The following is a 19,320-nucleotide window of genomic DNA, read 5'->3' as shown; positions in this document are numbered from 1 at the left end:
TACTTAAAACTCAACTGATTTATCCAAAGTAGACAAAAATTTAAGTTGCCAACTGGGCAAGAAATTTTCCTCCAGGGAACACTACTGCTTAAATACTGAAATACTTGTAAGAAAAACACAGCACGGCCCTCTAGCAGGAATGTGGCAGCTGGGTCTTACCTATACATTTTTAACTTTCCTCATCAGAAGCCAAAGACTGAAAAAAGACAAAAACAACTCATGGCTTCCCTTGGTGTACTAACAATTCCATTAACTTTCATCTAAAAATTGTGTGGAGAGGTTCACAGATTTAAAAAAAAAAAAAAAAGGGAAATTAAAGCTTCCCTGGTCTTGTTCACAGAGAAGGTGAGTATTTACTGTGAGGAGTTACCTGCTGGCTTCTACTGTTCCAAGGATAACACTGTCGTCATCCCCGCCAGCCTTCCTCTCCTGGGCCCGGCACCGCCATCTTCCCTCCACCACTCAGATGAGGCTCAGCCTCTGAGCGAGTCTCTGACCAATTCTATTCCACTGAATGTTCTCAGAGAAGTCAGACAGTAGATGAACAATTTTGTGAGCACTGGAATAACAATAAGGAGTTCCTCCATTTTCACATAGAAAAATACATATAAATCCAAGTAGCTCTTAAAAGTAGAAAAAGATCAGGATGGGTTATTTTTAAGAAAGCTTCTGATTTTGGAAGTATAAATAGTGCCAGTTGAGGACACAGATTTAAATGTGTAGCTATAGTTCCACATTTATTCACAAGGGGGTCACAGATACAACCCGATTTCTCCCAAATCTTTAATGATTGTCTTAGGAAACATGGTCAGACTTTTACAGCTTTCCTGTCTGGTGCCATTTCTGCAAGCTGCACATATGGTGTCTCCCTTCCATACTGACTCTACTTCCTGGATGCTAATGCAAATGTAATTATCCTGCTACTTTAATCCCATCATACTCTCTTACTACCCCGACATTTTACTAATTACAGAAAGATCCTAAATATGGATTTTAAAATGACATAAGAATCTGACATACAAGGCAGAATAAGGATGGCATGAACAACAGTTACACCATTATTCCTTTTCTGCCTATCAGCATCACCTGAGTCAGAATTCTGTCACACTCTGTGCACAGCTAGTGACGGCTTGCCTTGTGGATGTCCGAATTTCTAAATCTGTTGGTAGATTTCAGATCAAATTCTCTATAAACGGTTAATGATTACTCTGAGCAAAACCAAACAATATCTGTAATGTACAAATAGGTGGATTTAATGAAGCATATTACTGAGAAAACCTTATGATATTTTCTGATCATCATTAGAATTGGTTTTTTCCCCTCCATTCTCTGAAAGGGGAAAAACTTATTTGAGTAGAACCCTTCTGTACTTCAAGCACTTTTATTATGCAGACTAATAAAGATTTAAATTACTTCAAGATCTCAGCTATTCAAAGATCAAAAACTAAACATAAGTATTTTTCGCACTAAATTAAAGACAAACAACATTGCTTTCCATGGACTACTAACACCTTATACAATAAACTTCCATAGTTAATGCCTGATCTGGCTCGGATTTTGCTACACATCCTGAAACTCTAGCTAGATGAGAGAGAAAGCACCAGAATATTTTTTGTAAGTAAATATGTTACCAAGGTTGAGAAGTTCCCCATGGGACATCAAGTATTACATTCCTATAACAGTGGAAAGCTAAATCACTACCATTATAATAAAATGAACCAAGTTTTAAAAATACTTTCATCTTACAGAGGAAAAAATAATTTTAATCCATGCACTTCAAGGTATGTGCTATGTAACACTGCATCTGTGGGTTTCCCACTGGACGTTTGCTCTCTCTTGTCTCTGACAAGTCTGGAGACTGAAGCTCTTCAACAGCTATGAGCAACAGAAACAAAGTATGAATCCTGCCTGTCACGCCTGATGGACAAACACCCCATGAAACAATGTGCAAACATCGTTTAAGTTACCATGTGAACCAGGTTTCTTTCCCTAAGATGTAAGGAGACCTCAGCCACTGGATGAGCTTTCTTATCTTTAAGTTCTTCGAGGCCGACTGGCGATGAGGAGAAATGTCCACAGCACACCAAGAACTCATTCCTATGAGGTTCTCATCACAGCACGTGCTACCTCCTGAGCCCTGAGGAGAACAACGCTCTACAAAATGCACAGTCAGCATCCTCAAGCTGTTAACAAGCCCATTCAGTTCAGGTCCAAAGTCATTTCCAGAAACACCAGGAAGTCAAAAGCCAAGTTACCGGCAGTCAATACACCTAGGATGCTTAACCAAGGCTTATTGAAGCTTTCCTTTTGCTTCTCGAAACAAACTTTCTTTTGAAAAAAAAAAAATGAGATTTTTCTTGGCAATATCATTTGCTTTTCATAAACACACAGATAGGTTCTCACAGCAAAGCACTAAGGTTCTTAACTGAAAAAATGCAAACACAGAAGCTTATTAACAAATGCTTCTAAGTCTTAAGGAAACACTGCCATACGTTAAAGCATGTTATTCTAATACAAATAAGATGGTCACCAATCCTGCCATTCACTCATTTCTCATAAGTAATCAGAGAAACCAAAAGAGAGGCCATTATTCCCACAGTCTCCCCTCCCCGCTCCTGGCCATCTCCAGACTCTGGTTGCTACCAGTGATGAGGGGCTGGGATGGAAACAAAGGATGCCACAGAGGAGGACCTGGTGCTAACTGGCCCAGAAGCAAAAAGAATGCAAAGCCAATGAAAAAAACATGTATTTCTGGACCCAAACCTAAAATCCTTGAAGAGCACTGAAAAACATCTCAACTTGATAGCTATCGCACATCAAAAAGATGAAAACAGATTTGTACACAATTTCATCAACCAAGTGACAAATACCTGATTTATACTTTGACATGAATGGGCTAAGTCCTAAGTTCCCGACTGTAGTGGTAAGACCCTACAGAGGGGTCTTTGGAAGGATAAGGTACCTTTGGAGAGCAGTGTATCAACATAAACTGTAAACATACACTGATTGTCCACTAGCTTTCTTAAATAGAATTTCTGAAGAATTTTTGTAGGAAATTATATATAAGAGTGTAATTGATCAGATAATTTCTATTACAACGTATAAATTCTGTTGTGTGTGCAAAAATGTGGTAGAAATAGAAGCTTCTATGGATGGTTTATATTTTTAAAGTAAGTGCTACATTGCAATCCATTAACAGTCTTTTAATCTTTTCGTGAAACTTCTCTCTATATAGGTTGAAATACATAATGCTTTCTGGTTCTTCTTCAAACCAAAACTTGTCAAATTCATAGACAAGATAACCTGCAATAAAAGAAAAAACATGTCACTGTCATTAATAAAATTATAAACCACTCAGTTTTAAAAGTAACTACCCCCTTACATTCCATATTAGGATGCAATCATCAAAATAGCATTAAAAGTATTAGGAACTTGCTGTTTTCAATGACTTTTCTCAGCACCAGTGACTTTACAAAACTGCACCTGCCCAGTTTCAGAGAAAAACTTAAAAAAAGAAAATTCTATTTCAGTAAGATTGGTCACACTATAGTTAGAAACTAGCCCATTCCAAGACTACATACAGCTTCAAAAATTCAATCTGAGAAAGATTTCAGATTGATCTTTTGGTATATGCTAAACCAGATTTTTTTTAATTTAATTTAATTTTATTTGTGAACATACTGTACAGAGGAGTTACAATTACATGGCTAAACCAGATTTTTGACAAATAGGAAATGTAAGAAAATCAATGAAGCCTACGGAAAAATTCCTTTTGCTTCTCAGCTCTAAAACATGGACTAAAGATAGCAGTCTTATTATTTTTAAATACTATTTTCTATCTTTGATTGAAAATGCATTTGGGGCCTAGATTCAGACAACCGTGTATGGACAGAAATGACTCACAAACGTACAACTGAGCAGGGGCTCTCCCTCAGCTCCATCTCCAATACAATTACAGCGAAGACTCTGGCAATTAATACACACTGTGGACAGAGGGGGGATGGGACAGCTGTTGGAGCTGCCTCGTATGCACTTGCAGGGAGCGACACTGGCACATTCCTAGCCAGTTCCGATTTATCTGTGTTTACATTCACTGCATTCATCCGTGGGTTCTTTTAGTTCTGCTTTTTGAGACTACTATGTATCCCTGTGATCCCAGGCTGGGCTTTTACTGGAGCCCTCTTGCCTCAGCCTCTGGAGTGCTGGGTAATGGGTGTGCGAGACCTGCAACAGCCCAGTCAAGAAGACTGCCATGACTGTAGACTCTGAGTGTACGTAAGTGCACGCACGCATGTGGTATGTGTGGTGCGTATGTGTGTGTGGCCAAAGCTAAGTCTGGAAGGATACCACGGCTCAGATCACACAGGGTTTATGAATGAGGATCCTCTGAAGAACTCTGTGAGGGAAATGGCTAGATTTTCATTTTAAATAACCCGACATCCTGTGTGGACAACTGAAGAGTTTCGACACACAGAGGATGAGTTAAAAGGTTACTACAGTAATCAAATAACAAAGATGGAAGCTACCATGCAGTTCCATGTGGGAGGGAGAGGAGCAGACAGATGAAGAGGCGCAGACAGATGAAGAGAGACTCAGGATGTAGATGGGAATGAAGGGGTAAAGGCGGGACTGTGACATGGACACCTTTGACACAGGCTGAAGTTACAATCCAACCATGCATTAGTGAAGGTTTGCCATATCCCCACAACACGCAATAATGTTCCAAAAACACAAAAAGATCAAGGAAAGTAGAGCATGAGGCTCAGTGACATGTAAACTCACTGCTCGCGACAGCTTCAGAGAGTGAACTGATTCAATAAACCTTCACTATCCCACCGCTGCTCCCATACGTGTTAGTGACAGTAACAACTGTGTGGGCACACTGAATGGGGCCCAGCCTGCTACAGAAAACCTGGCCTTGAAAAACAGGAGGTGAAGTTTAAAATGATTTTTCTTACAAAGTAACAAAAATAGAGACATTCTATTCAATGTACATTATATAAAAACTGCACTATGTCGCTGAGGCATGGACGGGCGGGGAGGACGACGTGAGGGGTGGCCACCAAGACACCTGGCATTCGGGTCTACAATGAAAACTCTGTGCAACTGTTTAATTAAAAAATATTAAAAAGTCAAGTCGCAGGGGCTGGGAAGGTGCCTCAGTGGTAGAGCGCTTGCCTTGCATGCATGAGGCCCTGGGTTCGATTCCTCAGCACCACATAAGAGGAAAAAGCTAGAAGTGGCTCTGTGGCTCAAGTGGTAGAGCGCTAGCCTTGAGCTGAAGAGCTGAGGGACAGCGCCCAGGCCCAGAGTTCAGGCCCCACTTCCAACCAAAACAAAACAAAAAATCAAGTAACAAAAATAATCTTCAAAGGTCTACGCCTTTGATTCCAGAGCACTCATTATAGATTTAAAAAGAGAAAATTCATTTTGTAGCAGGCTAGGAAGTGAATGTCTACAGAAAATCTGTATGACTGCTAAATCTGTACACGTAGTACTTGCCTTATCAAATTCCTTTTTATGAGTAAATATAGAGTGAAGTAAAAAATACTCTTAGAGACCCATGTACTATTATTTTCTTAGCCTTCAAAGATCTTACCTAGTACATATAAGTATGAAGCTTTCTCTGTTGGTAGAGATAGTAGAGGAAATCCATTATACCTTCCTTACAGTTTGACAATTCTCTAGTGAAATCTAGTATTAGCTTGTTGTAATACTCACAGTAAAACTGATGGAAGTGTTCCATTGTTGGCATACCAGGAACAAAGTTGTAGAGATGAAACTTCAATGCTTCGCTCTTCAGTAAGCTATAAGCCATCTCTGTAAGATTGATTCCAACTATTGCATAAGAATACCTATGTCAGAAACATTACCAGTTATACCAGCTAGCCAAAAAGCTCACAAAATAAAGTTAAAGTTAGACAAGGAATTGGGAAAAAGTGAAGGAAGTTTAACATGGATTTTACAATAACCTCTACATAATATTAAAAAAAAAGGATGGATCCAAAACATTTTTTTCCCTAAAGCTTCTAGACTGAAGCTAAGAAACAAAAAAATAATTTCTGTTTATATGACACATAAAAAGAAAACTACATTCACCAAATCTCATTGATATACTGGCATTTTCTTCTCCCTTCCCAACGTATTAATTGCTAACATCTAACATTATTATGATTTTTCAGGATTATATATCATCAGAACAAACATAATGATAGAGCTAGTAATTTGACTTCAATTTGCATTTCACTTTATAATTCTGAAAGCTATTTGTCATTTTGCTGTTTCAAAACTATTTTCTATTCAAAATTTCAAGTGTATTCCTGGAGAAAAAAAAATCTCCATTTTATAAACTATCTCTTATGACAAAGATTTATAGAAATAAATGTAAAATTCACTTGTGATCATGATCTACTTTAAAAATAATGTGTCATATAACTACCTTACACAGTAAAGCATATCAATTAGAAATTAATAAAAGCATAGCAATAGAAATACCGTGAAAGACCTTTAAACCATGGTTATCTTAAATGCCAGAGACAAGTTTCTTTAACCTGTATGCAGCTTACCCTAATTTTGGATGGTTTGCACGGGAAAGAATCTGATGAGCCTCCTTGGTGTACTTCTCACTGAAATACCTACAAGTGTTTAGAGACAATCATGAAAAGGCAGCAGGCCCCAGCTTCAGACACCAGAGCAGGGGCATTGTGAGGAGGATAGCCCTGGCTCTCGGGCTCCACCCACCTCCACCTCAAGCACTTGTGTGACTCACAAGATGTCCTGGGTCAGTATTTAACCTGGCGGATCTAGCCTGTTCAGCACAACCATAGGCTCTAGGCAAGACTTGCCTTAACTACAAAACTGCCTAAAGAGACTTCCAATCTGTTTAAAAACAAAAAAACACCACCTCTACAGAGTTCATGCTTTGCACTGTTTATTCTAGCTGTATAAAACAGTCAAAACACATGTATTAGGGTGCCCTGCCTCTCACCTCAAGCCTGTGCCTAGTACCGCCAGCAAGTCTGCTTCGGCTCATACCATTTTCAGTGCACTCAAAAGAAAGTCAGGATCCTTCTTTTGCACCCCAAGCCCCCCAAACCTTACTACTTGGCCAACAGTCCAGTTAATACACCGGTAGTAAAGCCAAAGTATTAGCAGGTACAAGAGAAAACCAAAAAGCCACCTGTCTGTAGGCTCACATATATCCTTTTGGTGTACATCAGTGTAAACTTTTTGAGTTTGTAAAAACCGGGCAAACTTTGGGCTCACCTCACAGTGGTAGTATGTACACAGGTACAATAAAATTTTAACAAAATACCTAGTTTCTTTGATCCTCAAATTAATCTGTAAATCCACAATCAACAGAGTCCTGCTTAGTTGAAGGCTCTCCTACATACTCTTAAGTTTTCTACTTTAACCCTGAGTTGACTCTAAAATGCTCTTAGTAGGCTGTTATACTTTAAAAAAAAATTGTTATCTTTCAGTTGTGATTTAACAAAGCAGTCTATGAATTTCACTCCTTTCTACACACAACCCCTTATCAGCAGTAAAACTACTCAAAGCAGTCAATCTGTCTTGGGTATGGTGGTTCATGCCTGTAATCCCAGCACTCAGAAGACTGAGGCAGAAGGATCATGAGTTTAAGGCCAGCCTGAGCTAAGAGTATCAAATAAAAAGAGCTGGAGTCCACACAAGCTCTAGGTCAGGGATTTACATCACTTGTTAGCACAGGTGGAGAAGAGAAAGAGACTTCCTCTTTGTATCTGTTCTGATTTCTCCAAATGGAATCAGAAACCAGAGAGAAGAGGACACAAAATTCTTTTAAAAGGAGGCCAGAAGGAAGAAGAAAATCTCTCTTTCTCTGTGTGTGTGTGTCTCTCTCTCTCTCTCTCACACACACACACATATGCAGTTCTGAGGTTTTCACATTATGGTCAGCATGTCAGTAAACACTGGCCCTGCAGTTATTAAACCCAAGATAGTCTGAAACAACGCTTTCAAGAATTTCGCTGGATGGGAGATGGTGTGGAATCACTGGGAGAAGAGAGCGTCTATTCCACTTACACCAGGTTGATCAAGCCCAGGATGCCCATGCCTCTGAAGTCAGTTTTGGGATCGTCACCCTGGAAACCAATGTCAGCCCACTGCTTGGAGATTCTTGACTTCAACTTACTCGTGGGCATCAGAAGATTCCAGAGCTGTAAGAATATGCTTACACATTACAAATAATACTGGTGGTATTAATTTGCCAAGATAATTTTTTTCTCATAACTTAATCACATATATATACATATATGTTACTTTCAACTGAAGTTTTGTAGACAAATTATAAATTCAACAAAAAAAATAGTTTAAGAACTTTTTAATCATCTTAAGTACTGTAGCAGATTTATTCCAATGAAAATGACTTTTAGGTTTTGAAAAGGTAGCAAATAATACCTAGAAATCTAAAATAATGTCTTTATTCATAATTAAAACCCTTATGCTAGAATTGCTAAACTGCTTGCTTAAGAACACAGTACTAAGCATGAAGAAAAAGTGAAAGTTCTGAATAATCTTCTATTTATCTTAATGTTTAATGTATCATGGCATTATTTGGCAATTAACATTCTGTGAATCCCAAAAGATTTCTGAGCATCGAGATACACCAAGCTCACAGTATAATTTATATAAAAACTGGAGGGAAATCTGAGGCTGTGGACTCACATTTTTTGGTTGAAAAGAATGTTCTTTATGGATTTATAACCAACTTTAGGATTATAAGCATTAAAATGAAATTTGAATATGTTTATATATTTATCAATAAGTCATAAAAACTGGCTAAAAATTGTTTACATTCATGAAATCAAGTACGAGAAAATTTTCCAAGAAGCAAAGAAACCAGAAAGTTTAACTAAGCTTCTGGAATGTTCCTAGACTGTACTCAGGTCAAGACTAATTTCTCCAGTGTTCAATCACTTAAATACAGAAAATAATAATTTACCTTGAGGAGTAGCTTCTCATGTTGTGCATTATCAGAATCATATGGCCTTTTCCTCACATTTTCTACATCCAAATAGAGCTGTTTATACCCTGTTATCTGCAGTAAGCATGCTCTCATGCAGATTTTAAAGCTGAAATGATGAAATGATTATTATTATTTTTTAATCAGACCTTCTTATCATTGTAATGTCTGGCACAGTTTGTGGCTCCTATGTCTACTTAGAAAGCACATCCTGGCTCTCAGGAGGCATCAAGAGCCTCCTTAAATAGCAAACACTGCATAGCATTGCCTAGGACATAAGACAGGCCTACAAAGACACCAAGCTGTGGCAGGAACGGCCAACCTGGTGATGGCAAGGCTCTGTCCTCTCTTGCCTTTCCTCTGGGCAGTCCAAGCATTCCCAGATCTTCATGCCAGGTGACACTGACACACCTCACTTCCATGTAGTCCACAACAGGTCGTCTCTTTGCTCAACACCCTATCTCTCCTGAAAAAAACACCTCTTTCTAAAGTGAGCCTCTAAATCTATTAATGACTTCACGAGCCATTAGTTCCCCAAGCCAAGTTCTGATCTACCCTCCCTGTCAACGCCATACATCAAAAGGTCCCTAAGCCAATCTCTAACCTCTGAAATGTCCCTGAAAGCAATTCTCAAGTCACTAATCACCTTCTTTATTCATGGTTTTGCCATTTCTTGCTTGAATGATTCACTTTCCTAACTTCTTTCCTCTACCAGCTTTGCTCTAATCTTAAACACTTATCTGATAGTGGAGCTTGTAAAAAGACAGAAGACAACTCTAAATCTGTCAGAACAGCCTTGATGCTGGACAGTAAACCAACCTACAATGATCTGCCACCTCCTGTAGTGGGCTCCTGAGCCCACTGCACACGGATACCTGCACGGACACCGAGGGCTAAGGCTGGACAGAGAGCTCAGTGGGAGGACTGAGCAAGGCCCACACTGGAGGAAGACTTCACAGGAGGAAGACATGAAAACTCAACTCTGAAGGCCAAAGTTATTTAACCTTGGGAGAGGGATGGCCTGCTACCTTGACCAAGGCAGAAGGCAGATTAGGAACAGTGAGGGCCTGGGAACCTGGAGCCAGGCTTCAGCTCTGCATCTGTCACTCACTGCTCGGGACCTCCCTCACTGCCCAGACCTTGGCTGCTCATCCGCTGGGGTAAGGGTGAAGCTGATCAGCTCTGGAGCTCACAGCTGCATGTGAGCCCAGACCCCACAGGTTATAAATGCTCAACCAAGAAGGAAAATGAGAGAGCAACACACCTCGTGTCCTTCTCAGGGTTAATATTCTTCACCTTCATTATATCCTTAACACATCTGTCCACTTCACTCTCAGCAACCCGAGTTGCTTTCTGTAAAATCTGTTTGTATGGAAGAAAGCTGAATGAGAAGAAGCCCTTATAGCTGAAAAAAGAAGTGCATTTTACTTCTTATTTTATCCTATTTTATCTTCGGTGCTGGTACTGGGGCTTGAACTCAGGGCTTCTCCCTCTTGCTTGGCTTTTGGCTCACAGCTGATAGTCTATCACTTGAGCCACACCTCCAGTTCTTCAAAAACCTCTGTGTATGAAACACACACACATACACACACATATACACACAAGCACATACATACAGACACACACATATATACATACACACACATAAACACACATGTATTTTGAGAATTATTTCTAGAGAGAGAAAATCTCACTTAAGTTTTCTTTATAGCAAAGTCACTAGGCAGGACACTAAAAATAATTTTAAACTTAAAGCCTTTTTTTTTAACAACAACTAAAACTAAGTTTCTGAGAATTAGTAGGGTCTTTCTTACCTTATTCTTGGAGTATGTCAAGGAATTTTCTGAAATAATAAAAAAAGAAAGAAAGAACATTACCATTTACATGCACTTTTCAAATTATTCCATAAATACACTATAAAATAATAATATACTATTAAGTCACTTTCAAAGTTGGAGAAGATACAATTTCTATATGAATCACATGGCAAACACTTTAAAATTCTATATTATAGTATACAGTATACAAAAGAATGTTTAATTCAAAAGATCTTAACCATAACATAAGCCAAACAGGGACACAAACCTAGTTTCCTCAGAATCCTGTGTTTCAGTGAAGTCCCCAAAGTGTAAGAATAGCTCAGGTCCCAGATATTCATCTGAAGACTACAGTGAGTGCTGTCTACTATGTTCCCTTCCACTGAAAGCTGTCAGTAGTGTTGAGATTTAAGGCACTGGCAATAGTACAAGAACAAAAGAACAGGAGATGGCGGTGCTGTAGCTCAAGTGGTAGGCCGCTAGCCTTGAGCTGAAGAGCTGAGGGACAGCGCCCAGGCCCAGAGTTCAAGCCCCACGACCAACAACAACAGCAAAAAAAGAACAAAGGGACAAAGACTAGATTATCTGACTATCCTAAACCTAAAGAACAGGATAACTTCTCCACTTTTGGCTTCAAGAATGACAAGCACATTTTCACTAATCTAGTAAAAATTTTGTCTGGCACACACAATAATAAGTTTCTTTTTGTAGGCAATTTGAACAATCCAAGAAGAATGTTTTTGTCCCCAAGTAAAGCTTTGTCATAAGTTCTTTCCCCACATTACAATACACATACCAAGCAGCCTGCAGAGATTTCTTATCAAAAAGTACTTTGTTCTGAGCAGTCAAAAGGGCAAGTCAAAAGAGCAGGGTATAATTTAAGTCAGCTCTAGGCTGTAAGAACTAGGGAAGTAAGTAAACCTCAATCATCCATTGCCCGAGGCAGCCTGTCATTCGACCAGTTACACACCAGTCATGCAGAATACGGTCCTCTCTTTTCTCATCTGGATAACACAAGTCATGATTTTCTACTTAACATAATATCATGAGCTGCAGGGGTGGTTTCCAGGTCCTCCTTATCCTGGCCCAAAAAAAAAAAAAAAAAAAGAGAGAGAGATGCCCAACACATTTCTCACCCATCTATGGTCTAATTTAGGGAATAAGTATTGAAAAATTGGCATATTTTAGAAGGCAAGAGAGTAGGATTGTTAAAACTAGAATGAAGGCAAAAATATAAGCCACATCTGGATTATAAACTCTCTACTGCTGCATTAAAAAGAAACACACACATTAATTTTAATAAACTTAACAGGCCCAAAATACCATCATTTATGATTAGTAAGAACATGCACTGCATATAAGTAGCTATTAATAAGACATTTTTACAATTTTTTGGTGTACCAGGAGTTGAACTCAGGGTCCTGAATTTTCACTAGGTTTTTTTCCTCCCCATTCATGGCTGGAGCTCTTCAACTTGGGCCCTATCTCCAGTCTAGCATTTTGCTAGTTAATTGGAGAAAAGACTCTCTGGGACTTTTGCCTAGGGTGACTTAGATGATCAGTTTCCTGAGTAACCAAGCTTTTGACCTTCTTTTCTTATATAAAGGCTTTGAACCCCAGTGTGTACCTTATAGCACAGTGCATCTCAGACACGTCACATTTCAAGAGAGCAGTAACCAGCTGGCTACAGGTAATAGGACTGGACTGCAAATTTGGAGTCTTAATCTTCACGTGGGGCATTAATCCCATATGGGATTAATGGGTATGCAATTAAGAGATGAATGAAGTATAAAACTGAACCTAGACCATGACACTCCTTCCAGCACTAGTCTATATTAATTTGTAGTTTTCAATGGGATATGGTGGTCTCAATTTTTTTTCTCTAGAACAATTTAATCTATAATCTGAAGAACTACTGATACATGGAAGAACCCAGACTAGATTCTTCTTTGCACAGATATGGACTTTGTAGTCAGGTTTTTGTTCTTTTCTTTATCTATAATGTAGCCTTAGAAATACAGAGACTCAAAGATTACCAAGTTTATGAAACTCAGTTTAAGTGACTTGTCCAGAATATATAAGGAATCCACTCTGCCTGTAGGAACCGAGAAAAGATATTCGTTCTGAGTTAAATTTTTAGCAGTTTTAGGTATTTCTGTTGTAACATTACCTATCCTGTGTGTCCTCTGTGCACCCACACAGGTGTCAAAAATGCGCTGTAATTCACACTTTCCAGTCATCTGTCGTAAGAGCCATTTCATCCAATATCGAAAAAAGTGCCCATAGAAGAACTCCCATAAAGAAATTAACATTCTTTCCTGGAAAAGGAAATATGTCAAGTAAGATTAAATTAAAAATTTTTTTTACTCTGTTCCACACACCGAATCTGAAATTCTGTGGATACTATGGATTCCTGCGTCTGCTCGGACCCCCAAGCAAACGGTGCCAGGGTGCTCCGCAGCCTGGGCGCGGTGACCGCAGCCTGGGCGCGGTGACGGCCGGCCAAGCGGGTCCGGGGGTCGCTTTCAGAAAGAAACCCTAACAAAAGGCGGAGGAGCCGGGCGGGTTCCCCGGCGGCGGCTCCGCGGGCACGGGGCCGCGCGGGGCCGGCTTGCTCTGGCGTCCCGTTCTGGGGGTGCGGGGGTGCGGGTGGCACTCGGGACGGGAGCGCGGCCGGGGAGGGAGGGCGACGCGCTGGGTAACCCCGGCGGGCGCGGGCGCCGGAGGAACCGGGAGCGTGCGGGCCGGACGGACACCGCACCTGGCAGAACGGACCGTTTCCCTCTCGGTGGGCGAACGGCAGAAACACCCAGCGGCTACTCCCGGAGGAAGTCAAAGCCCCCGGCTCCCCGACCTCCGCTCTCCCTCCCGGGTAACTCCGGCCGGGGGACGCGGCCGCCGGCGGGGGCGCCCGGGACGCGCCTCGGGCCCCCGCCCCCCGCGGCCCGGCCCGGTCACCGCGGGCGCCGGCGTCTACGAGGCCCAGCCCCCCCGCCCGCGCCCCGCACCGCGGACCCGGCGGCGGCCGGCCCGGGCCTCGACCGCGGGGAGTCGCCGCGCGAGCCCCTCGCGCGTGCGCGTGCGCGTGCGCGCGGTGGGCGGGAACGGCTGGCACAAAGCCCCGCCGCCAGGCCCCGCGCAAGCAGCCGAGGGGGAGAGGACAGAAACAGCAGCCACCTCACAGGCACGCCGGAGGACCAGAGGGAAAGCCGCAGCTGCCTCAGTTTCCCCAACTGCAAAGAGCCGGCAACAGAAAGGACGCCGCTCGCCGACCGCTCTCGGCGCGCACCGCGACCCGGAAGTGAGGGCGTGGAGGCCCCGAGACCGCCTTCCCCGGGTTCGGGGCCCCGCCCCCTCGGCCTCTCCTGATTGGCCCGCGCGCTGCCTATCGCCAGCGGTGAAGCAGAGGGCGTGCGCAGTGCTCCGATGCCCGGACGCCTCCACGGTTTCCCTGGCAACGGGGGCGGGGCGCCACGCCCAGCGCCAGCGTGGACGCGGGACGCGGCTCCGGAGGCCAGGCGCTGCCGCGGCTGGAGAGCCGGGGCTGTTGCCGCTGGTGACCCGGGGGTGCTGCGGGTGGAGGGGAGGCCTGGGCCCGGGCCCTGGGCGCCGAGCTCGTGACGGAGCCGCAGCGAAGGAGTTGAGGACGCGTGGGACCCACGTTTAGTAGTAAAGCGACACCACGGGGGACGGCGCGCGCGGGTCGGGGTCGGGGCCGCCGGCGTCACGTCGGGTGACCCCCTCGCTCCCGCACCCCGCGCCCCATCGGGGCCGGCGGTGTCGGGGTGGCCTGCGCCGTGCGGCGGGGCGAGCCTTTCCCGGGGCCCGCCGGGGCCCGGGTGCCGCCGGTCGGGCGAGGCGTGGCTCGGTCTCTGGATTCTCGACCCCCCCCCCCCGTGACCCCTGCTGGCGCCCAGCCCCAAGCCCCGGAGCCACGCCGTGCCGGTGGACACGCGTCCACCTGAGGTTCCCGAGCGCTCTCCCCGCTCTCACCGGGGTGGTGACCGGCCACGAAAAAGAAGTGCGGTCCGTGCACGTGTCCAAGGCCAGCACGGGAGCCCCGCATGCTGATAAACGAAGTGTGGCTTCCCCTCCCCCAGAATAATAATGTATAAGGACATAATAATAACTTATCAAACATTCTTTCACTGTTCATCACAGAAAAATAGAGAAACCTCAAACACAGACATGTACTTGACGGCCTGTTGCGCATCGGGGAGCGCCCCACAAAGGAGTCAGATATCACACCAACAGCCAGGTATTTAGAATGTCAGGTGGGGCGAGTTATTTGTGTTACCGTTAAGGGAAATAGGTAAAAGGGGTATTAGGGAGGAGGACGTACGGTGTAATCAGCTCAGTAATGTGACGTGATGGGCGTTACTGAGTAATGAAGGTTATCACGAGGGCATCTGGAAGAGGAGGATTGTAGACACTTCAGTTGGGAGGAACAGGAAGGAAACCAATGCAGCTAGAAAAGGAAGAGCAAGGTGGAGAGCAGACAGTACGGACAAGAGACAACTTACATTAAAAGTAGAATCTTAGCTGGGTGTCATGGTATACACCTGTTTTCTCAGATATAGTAGGAAGCATGAATATGAGGCTCAGTGTCCAAACTAACTAGATAAAAAGCAAGATCCTTAAAAATAACTACAGCAGCACCAGGCACGGGTGAAAAGGAGAGAAGGCTGTTAGTATCATGGCTTCCCTTGATCTAAAGTTTCTGTCATGCTTGGCATTGTATGAGAAGTTGAGAAAACTAATTGTGACTCCATTTTTGTGATAGATTGGGATAAAATTACCTCGATCTCACTCAGCACACTTTTCTTGGATGGAAAAGAAATAATAATGCATGCTCTAGTAGTCTTTCATCACAGACATCTGACTTCTGCAGCTTCCTGCCACAATTTGATGAGACTGGAATTAGATATAATCACTGTAAATATCAAGCAATTCATTATAATGATGATGGCATTGTGACAAGGAGAAACTCAGATATAAGGGTGGTAGAGGCAAATCCAACTAGATAGTTTATCACTCCAGCTAAGATTTAAAAATAAACTACCCTTATCAGAAAATTTTCTGAAAATAACTTTAGTTTTTCTACAGTGTAAGTAATTAGTTATACTTCCTCTATGATATTGACAATTAAAAATGTCAGTGTCACACTGGCAATAAAAAGGAGGAACACACTGAAGGCTTTTGTTTGTCAGGCTGTGACCCAAATATGTGACAGGGGAACCCAGGATTCCAGCACAATTCAAAGGTTTTTGGAAGCTGTTCTGGTAGAATCATGCAAATTATAGGTTTTGAGTGAAACATACTACTGCCACCTTGTGGCAACCACCAGGATTCTTGTTAACGTTCCCGTCCCAGCGTGCTATGGGTCTGACATTAAAATCAGGACCCTTCCCTTGACACTTAAGGGTGTTAAGTTACTTTAAGGTACAAACTACCTATTATGTTCTTGGTAATATCAGGAAGCTGTTACAATAAAGAGGAAGCTGAGCAAAATTCTCCCAAGAATTCATGCCAACCCACGTGTCTCTGGAGCATTAGGACACCTAAGCAAGTAGCATCTCTGCTTCAGCAACTACCAGCCCACTGCTGTTGCGGAACGCTCTACATCTCAAGATGCTTTCTACCAAAGTACAACAGCGTCTCAGTTTATCAGGAAGCTACCCAGTACGGTAGGAAGTTAGTAAAAAAAAAAAAAAAAAGTCTGCTAGTGACTCCCACAATCCAGGGGAAGTCCGTGTAACCGGCTGAGAATAATGAGAATAATGCACCTGATTGACAATGGAGAAGGACTCATTTTTAAAATGTTCACTCTGGATAACACTGGAAACAGTCGTAGACAGCAAGTGGCAGGAAGAGGAGCATCCCGAGGAGTGCATGAAGCATCCCCAGGGGGTGGCAGGGATGTGACGGGGGACCGCGATGCCCGCCATCTGTGGCCAGCTCCGCCTGCTGTGCCTCCAGCCAAACGAGAGGACCCGCTGGTTTCCAGAAGCCGAGGGCCTGCCGTGCCCTCGAGGCAGTGAGGAGCCGCGATGCCTTCTCCCCCGAGCCGTTCCTGACCGGGGCTCGGGGCACACGTCGGAATCATGCCCGGATTCCGGAGGATAAACCGCGGTCCTCGCGTGGAGCGAAAGCCACGGCGCGCTCAAAGCCCCGCATGTGGAGGGATTCCCTTCCCCGTGTCAGGGGCGTGTCCGGGGCGTGTCCCGGGAGTGTCCAGAGCCTGACGGGGGGCGTGTCCAGGGCCAGTCGGGGGACCATGTCCGGGGATGTGTCCAGGACCAGCAGGGATGGGGGGGAGGGCCAGTCCGGGGCATGTCTGAGGCCTGCCCTGGATGTGTCCGGGGCGTGTTCTGGGTGTGTCCAGGGCCTGTCCGGGCCGTGTCCAGGGCCAGTTGGGGGGGAGTGTGTCCAGGGCCAGTCCGGGGCGTGTCTGAGGCCTACCCTGGACGTGTCCGGGGCGTGTCCAGGGCCAGTTCGTGGGGACTGTGTCCAGGGCCAGTCCGGGGCGTGTCTGAGGCCTGCCCTGGACGTGTCCCGGGGAATGTGCCCGAGGCCTGTCCGGGGCTCTGCCCGTGCCCGGCGGACGGGCGGCCCCGCGCGGAGGGCGCGCGCCGCCCCCTCGAACTCAGGACCGGGCCGCGTCCCCACCGCCAAGCTGGCCGCCCCCCGCCGCGGGAAGGGCGACATGAGGACCAAGCACGTGAACCTGCTGATCGCCCTGGCGGCCTTCATGCTCTTCAGCTTCTCCTGCTTCTGCATCTCCAGGATGACGCAGACCAGTAAGCAGCTCCCCCACCCCACCCCGACCCCACAGCCCCCCACGGGGCGCGGGGTGCGGGGCCAGGGGGGCCTGGGGCGCCGCCTGCCCGCCGTGGGGTTGGCCCAGCCGCGGGGCTCCCGCCGCCCCAGGCCCCCCAGCCCCGGCGGTTGGGGGTAACGGGCGCCAACCGCCCTGGCCGCCTGCCCCCTTCCCCCCCCCCCCCGTCCCATCCTTCCTCCTCCCGCCCTGCCCTCCGGGTCAGGGTCCGTCCCGCAGCCCCCTCCCCGTGCTGTGAATTGCACCAGGACCCCCAGCTTTCCGTTGGGCGGTCGTGAGTCACCCACTCAACGCTGAAGTCAATAAACACGACAGCCGAAAAACCACCGGTCAGTGCTCCAAAGTGAGGTTCACAGTGTCGGACTGGACACGACACCCAATGTGTTTTCAGCTGAGGTGTCTAAGACCTGTGTGGTGGCCCACGCCTGAAATCCTAGCTGCTCTGGAGGCTGAGATCTGAGGATCAGAGTTCAAAGCCAGCCTGGGCAGGAAAGGCTGTGAGACTCATCTCCAATAAACCACCAGAAAGCCAGAAGTGGAGCTGTGGCTCAAGTGGTAGAGTGCCAACCTTTAGCAAATGAAGCTCAAGGGACAGCACCTGGGCCCTGAGTTTGAGCCCCAGGACTAGAGCCAAACAACACCACAAAAACCACACACCCGCCAACCTGAGCCCAAAGAAAGTTGGTTGGCATAGGTAAAGAAAAAGCCAAAGCGAAAGCTAGCACACACATTCAATGAATGTAGAACTGTCACTAGCAAACGGAAATTTTCCTGTCATTCTGTCTTGTGCCCCCGGCTTGCAAGGTGGGATCTCTACCCCTTGAGCCAAGCCTTCAGCATGCTTGTTCCCTGGTTGTTTACCAGGTGACCCTTGCACTTGTTCTTAGCTGTGCCTCCTACTCCTACCCCTTCTAAGATCATCTTCTCTTGGAAGTGCGTTGGATGTGGGCACAAGCCCCTGAGTTCAGACCAGTACTGCGAAAGGTGCTCAGGGGACTCAAGGCTTCTGATGGTGATTTGTCTCAAACCTTAGCCAAATGTTTTGAAAAAAGTTGTCCTACTCAATCCTGAGTGGCCATGCACACCATGTAACTATCTTAAACATGTAGATTTAACTGACCACAGAGCAGTGCATACGCAGCAGCGGGGCTGACAAATGAGAGGACGTGGGGAAGAAAGCAGTCATAATATTCAATGCATATCCATTGAAACCAGGGACGCTGAGATGCGGGCTGAGGTTAGGAGGGCTGGGGAGGATGTTGTGCCAGACTGGTTTATTGAATAACTACCCATTTGTACGACTACTTCAAGATAAAAATACAGTTTTAAAAAAGAAAGATCTAAGATTAGAAATGGTGTCTTTTAACGCGTCTGTGGGTCTGTCTCTGTAAATACTGCTTCCTCTAGAGACAACGCTTGCTTGGCACGCTTTACCTAAATTGATCCTTCAGGGATTGTCCTGCACAGTGGAAATGCAGTTGGGTTGCATCACCCGTGACATACCAACTCCAAACACACGAGCAGAGAGAATATTGCCTGGGAAACCCTGGTCACAGAGGGCTTTCCAGGCTGTGCTACACCCACTCTCAGGTTTGTCAGCATCCTGAGTGCACTGTGTGAACAGGCCGGGATGCTGCGGCTATTACAGTTCTTCCGGGGAAAGC

General features: G+C 45.2%; 2 protein-coding genes across 6 annotated transcripts in view; one reads left to right on the top strand and one right to left on the bottom strand.

Moving 5' to 3' along the window:
- Nucleotides 1-3,139: 3,139 nt before the first annotated feature.
- LOC138810642 (ELMO domain-containing protein 2-like) overlaps nucleotides 3,140-19,320 on the bottom strand; it is a 21,098-nt gene continuing 4,917 nt past the window's right edge. Inside the window, exons 2-10 of one of the 4 annotated variants that reach the window (XM_069997809.1) lie at nucleotides 15,618-15,732; nucleotides 12,989-13,136; nucleotides 10,816-10,844; nucleotides 10,266-10,363; nucleotides 8,981-9,110; nucleotides 8,062-8,195; nucleotides 6,567-6,635; nucleotides 5,722-5,855; nucleotides 3,140-3,303 (exon numbers count right to left, since the gene is read on the bottom strand). In XM_069997809.1, coding sequence (XP_069853910.1) covers nucleotides 3,158-3,303; nucleotides 5,722-5,855; nucleotides 6,567-6,635; nucleotides 8,062-8,195; nucleotides 8,981-9,110; nucleotides 10,266-10,363; nucleotides 10,816-10,844; nucleotides 12,989-13,130 — 882 coding nt within the window. In that variant the 5' untranslated portion in view covers nucleotides 13,131-13,136; nucleotides 15,618-15,732 and the 3' untranslated portion in view covers nucleotides 3,140-3,157. Of the gene's footprint in view, nucleotides 3,304-5,721; nucleotides 5,856-6,566; nucleotides 6,636-8,061; nucleotides 8,196-8,980; nucleotides 9,111-10,265; nucleotides 10,364-10,815; nucleotides 10,845-12,988; nucleotides 13,137-13,579; nucleotides 13,778-13,995; nucleotides 14,102-15,617; nucleotides 15,733-19,320 lie in introns of those variants that run through there. The other 3 variants (XM_069997808.1, XM_069997807.1, XM_069997810.1) reach the window with 3 other exon arrangements.
- Nucleotides 17,346-19,320, top strand: part of LOC138810641 (alpha-1,3-mannosyl-glycoprotein 4-beta-N-acetylglucosaminyltransferase-like protein MGAT4D) — a 21,617-nt gene continuing 19,642 nt past the window's right edge. The window contains exon 1 of one of the 2 annotated variants that reach the window (XM_069997806.1): nucleotides 17,346-17,618. In XM_069997806.1, the coding sequence (XP_069853907.1) occupies nucleotides 17,381-17,618 (238 nt within the window). In that variant the 5' untranslated portion in view covers nucleotides 17,346-17,380. The remainder of the gene's footprint in view (nucleotides 17,619-19,320) is intronic. The other variant, XM_069997805.1, reaches the window with a different exon arrangement.

Source organism: Dipodomys merriami, unplaced genomic scaffold, assembly GCF_024711535.1.
Source record: "Dipodomys merriami isolate MVZ:Mamm:240054 unplaced genomic scaffold, mDipMer1.0.p SCAF_502, whole genome shotgun sequence".
NCBI classification, from domain to species: Eukaryota; Metazoa; Chordata; class Mammalia; order Rodentia; family Heteromyidae; genus Dipodomys; species Dipodomys merriami.
The sequence above is the reverse complement of the archived record's forward strand: the minus strand, read 5'-3'. Positions and strand labels throughout refer to the sequence as shown.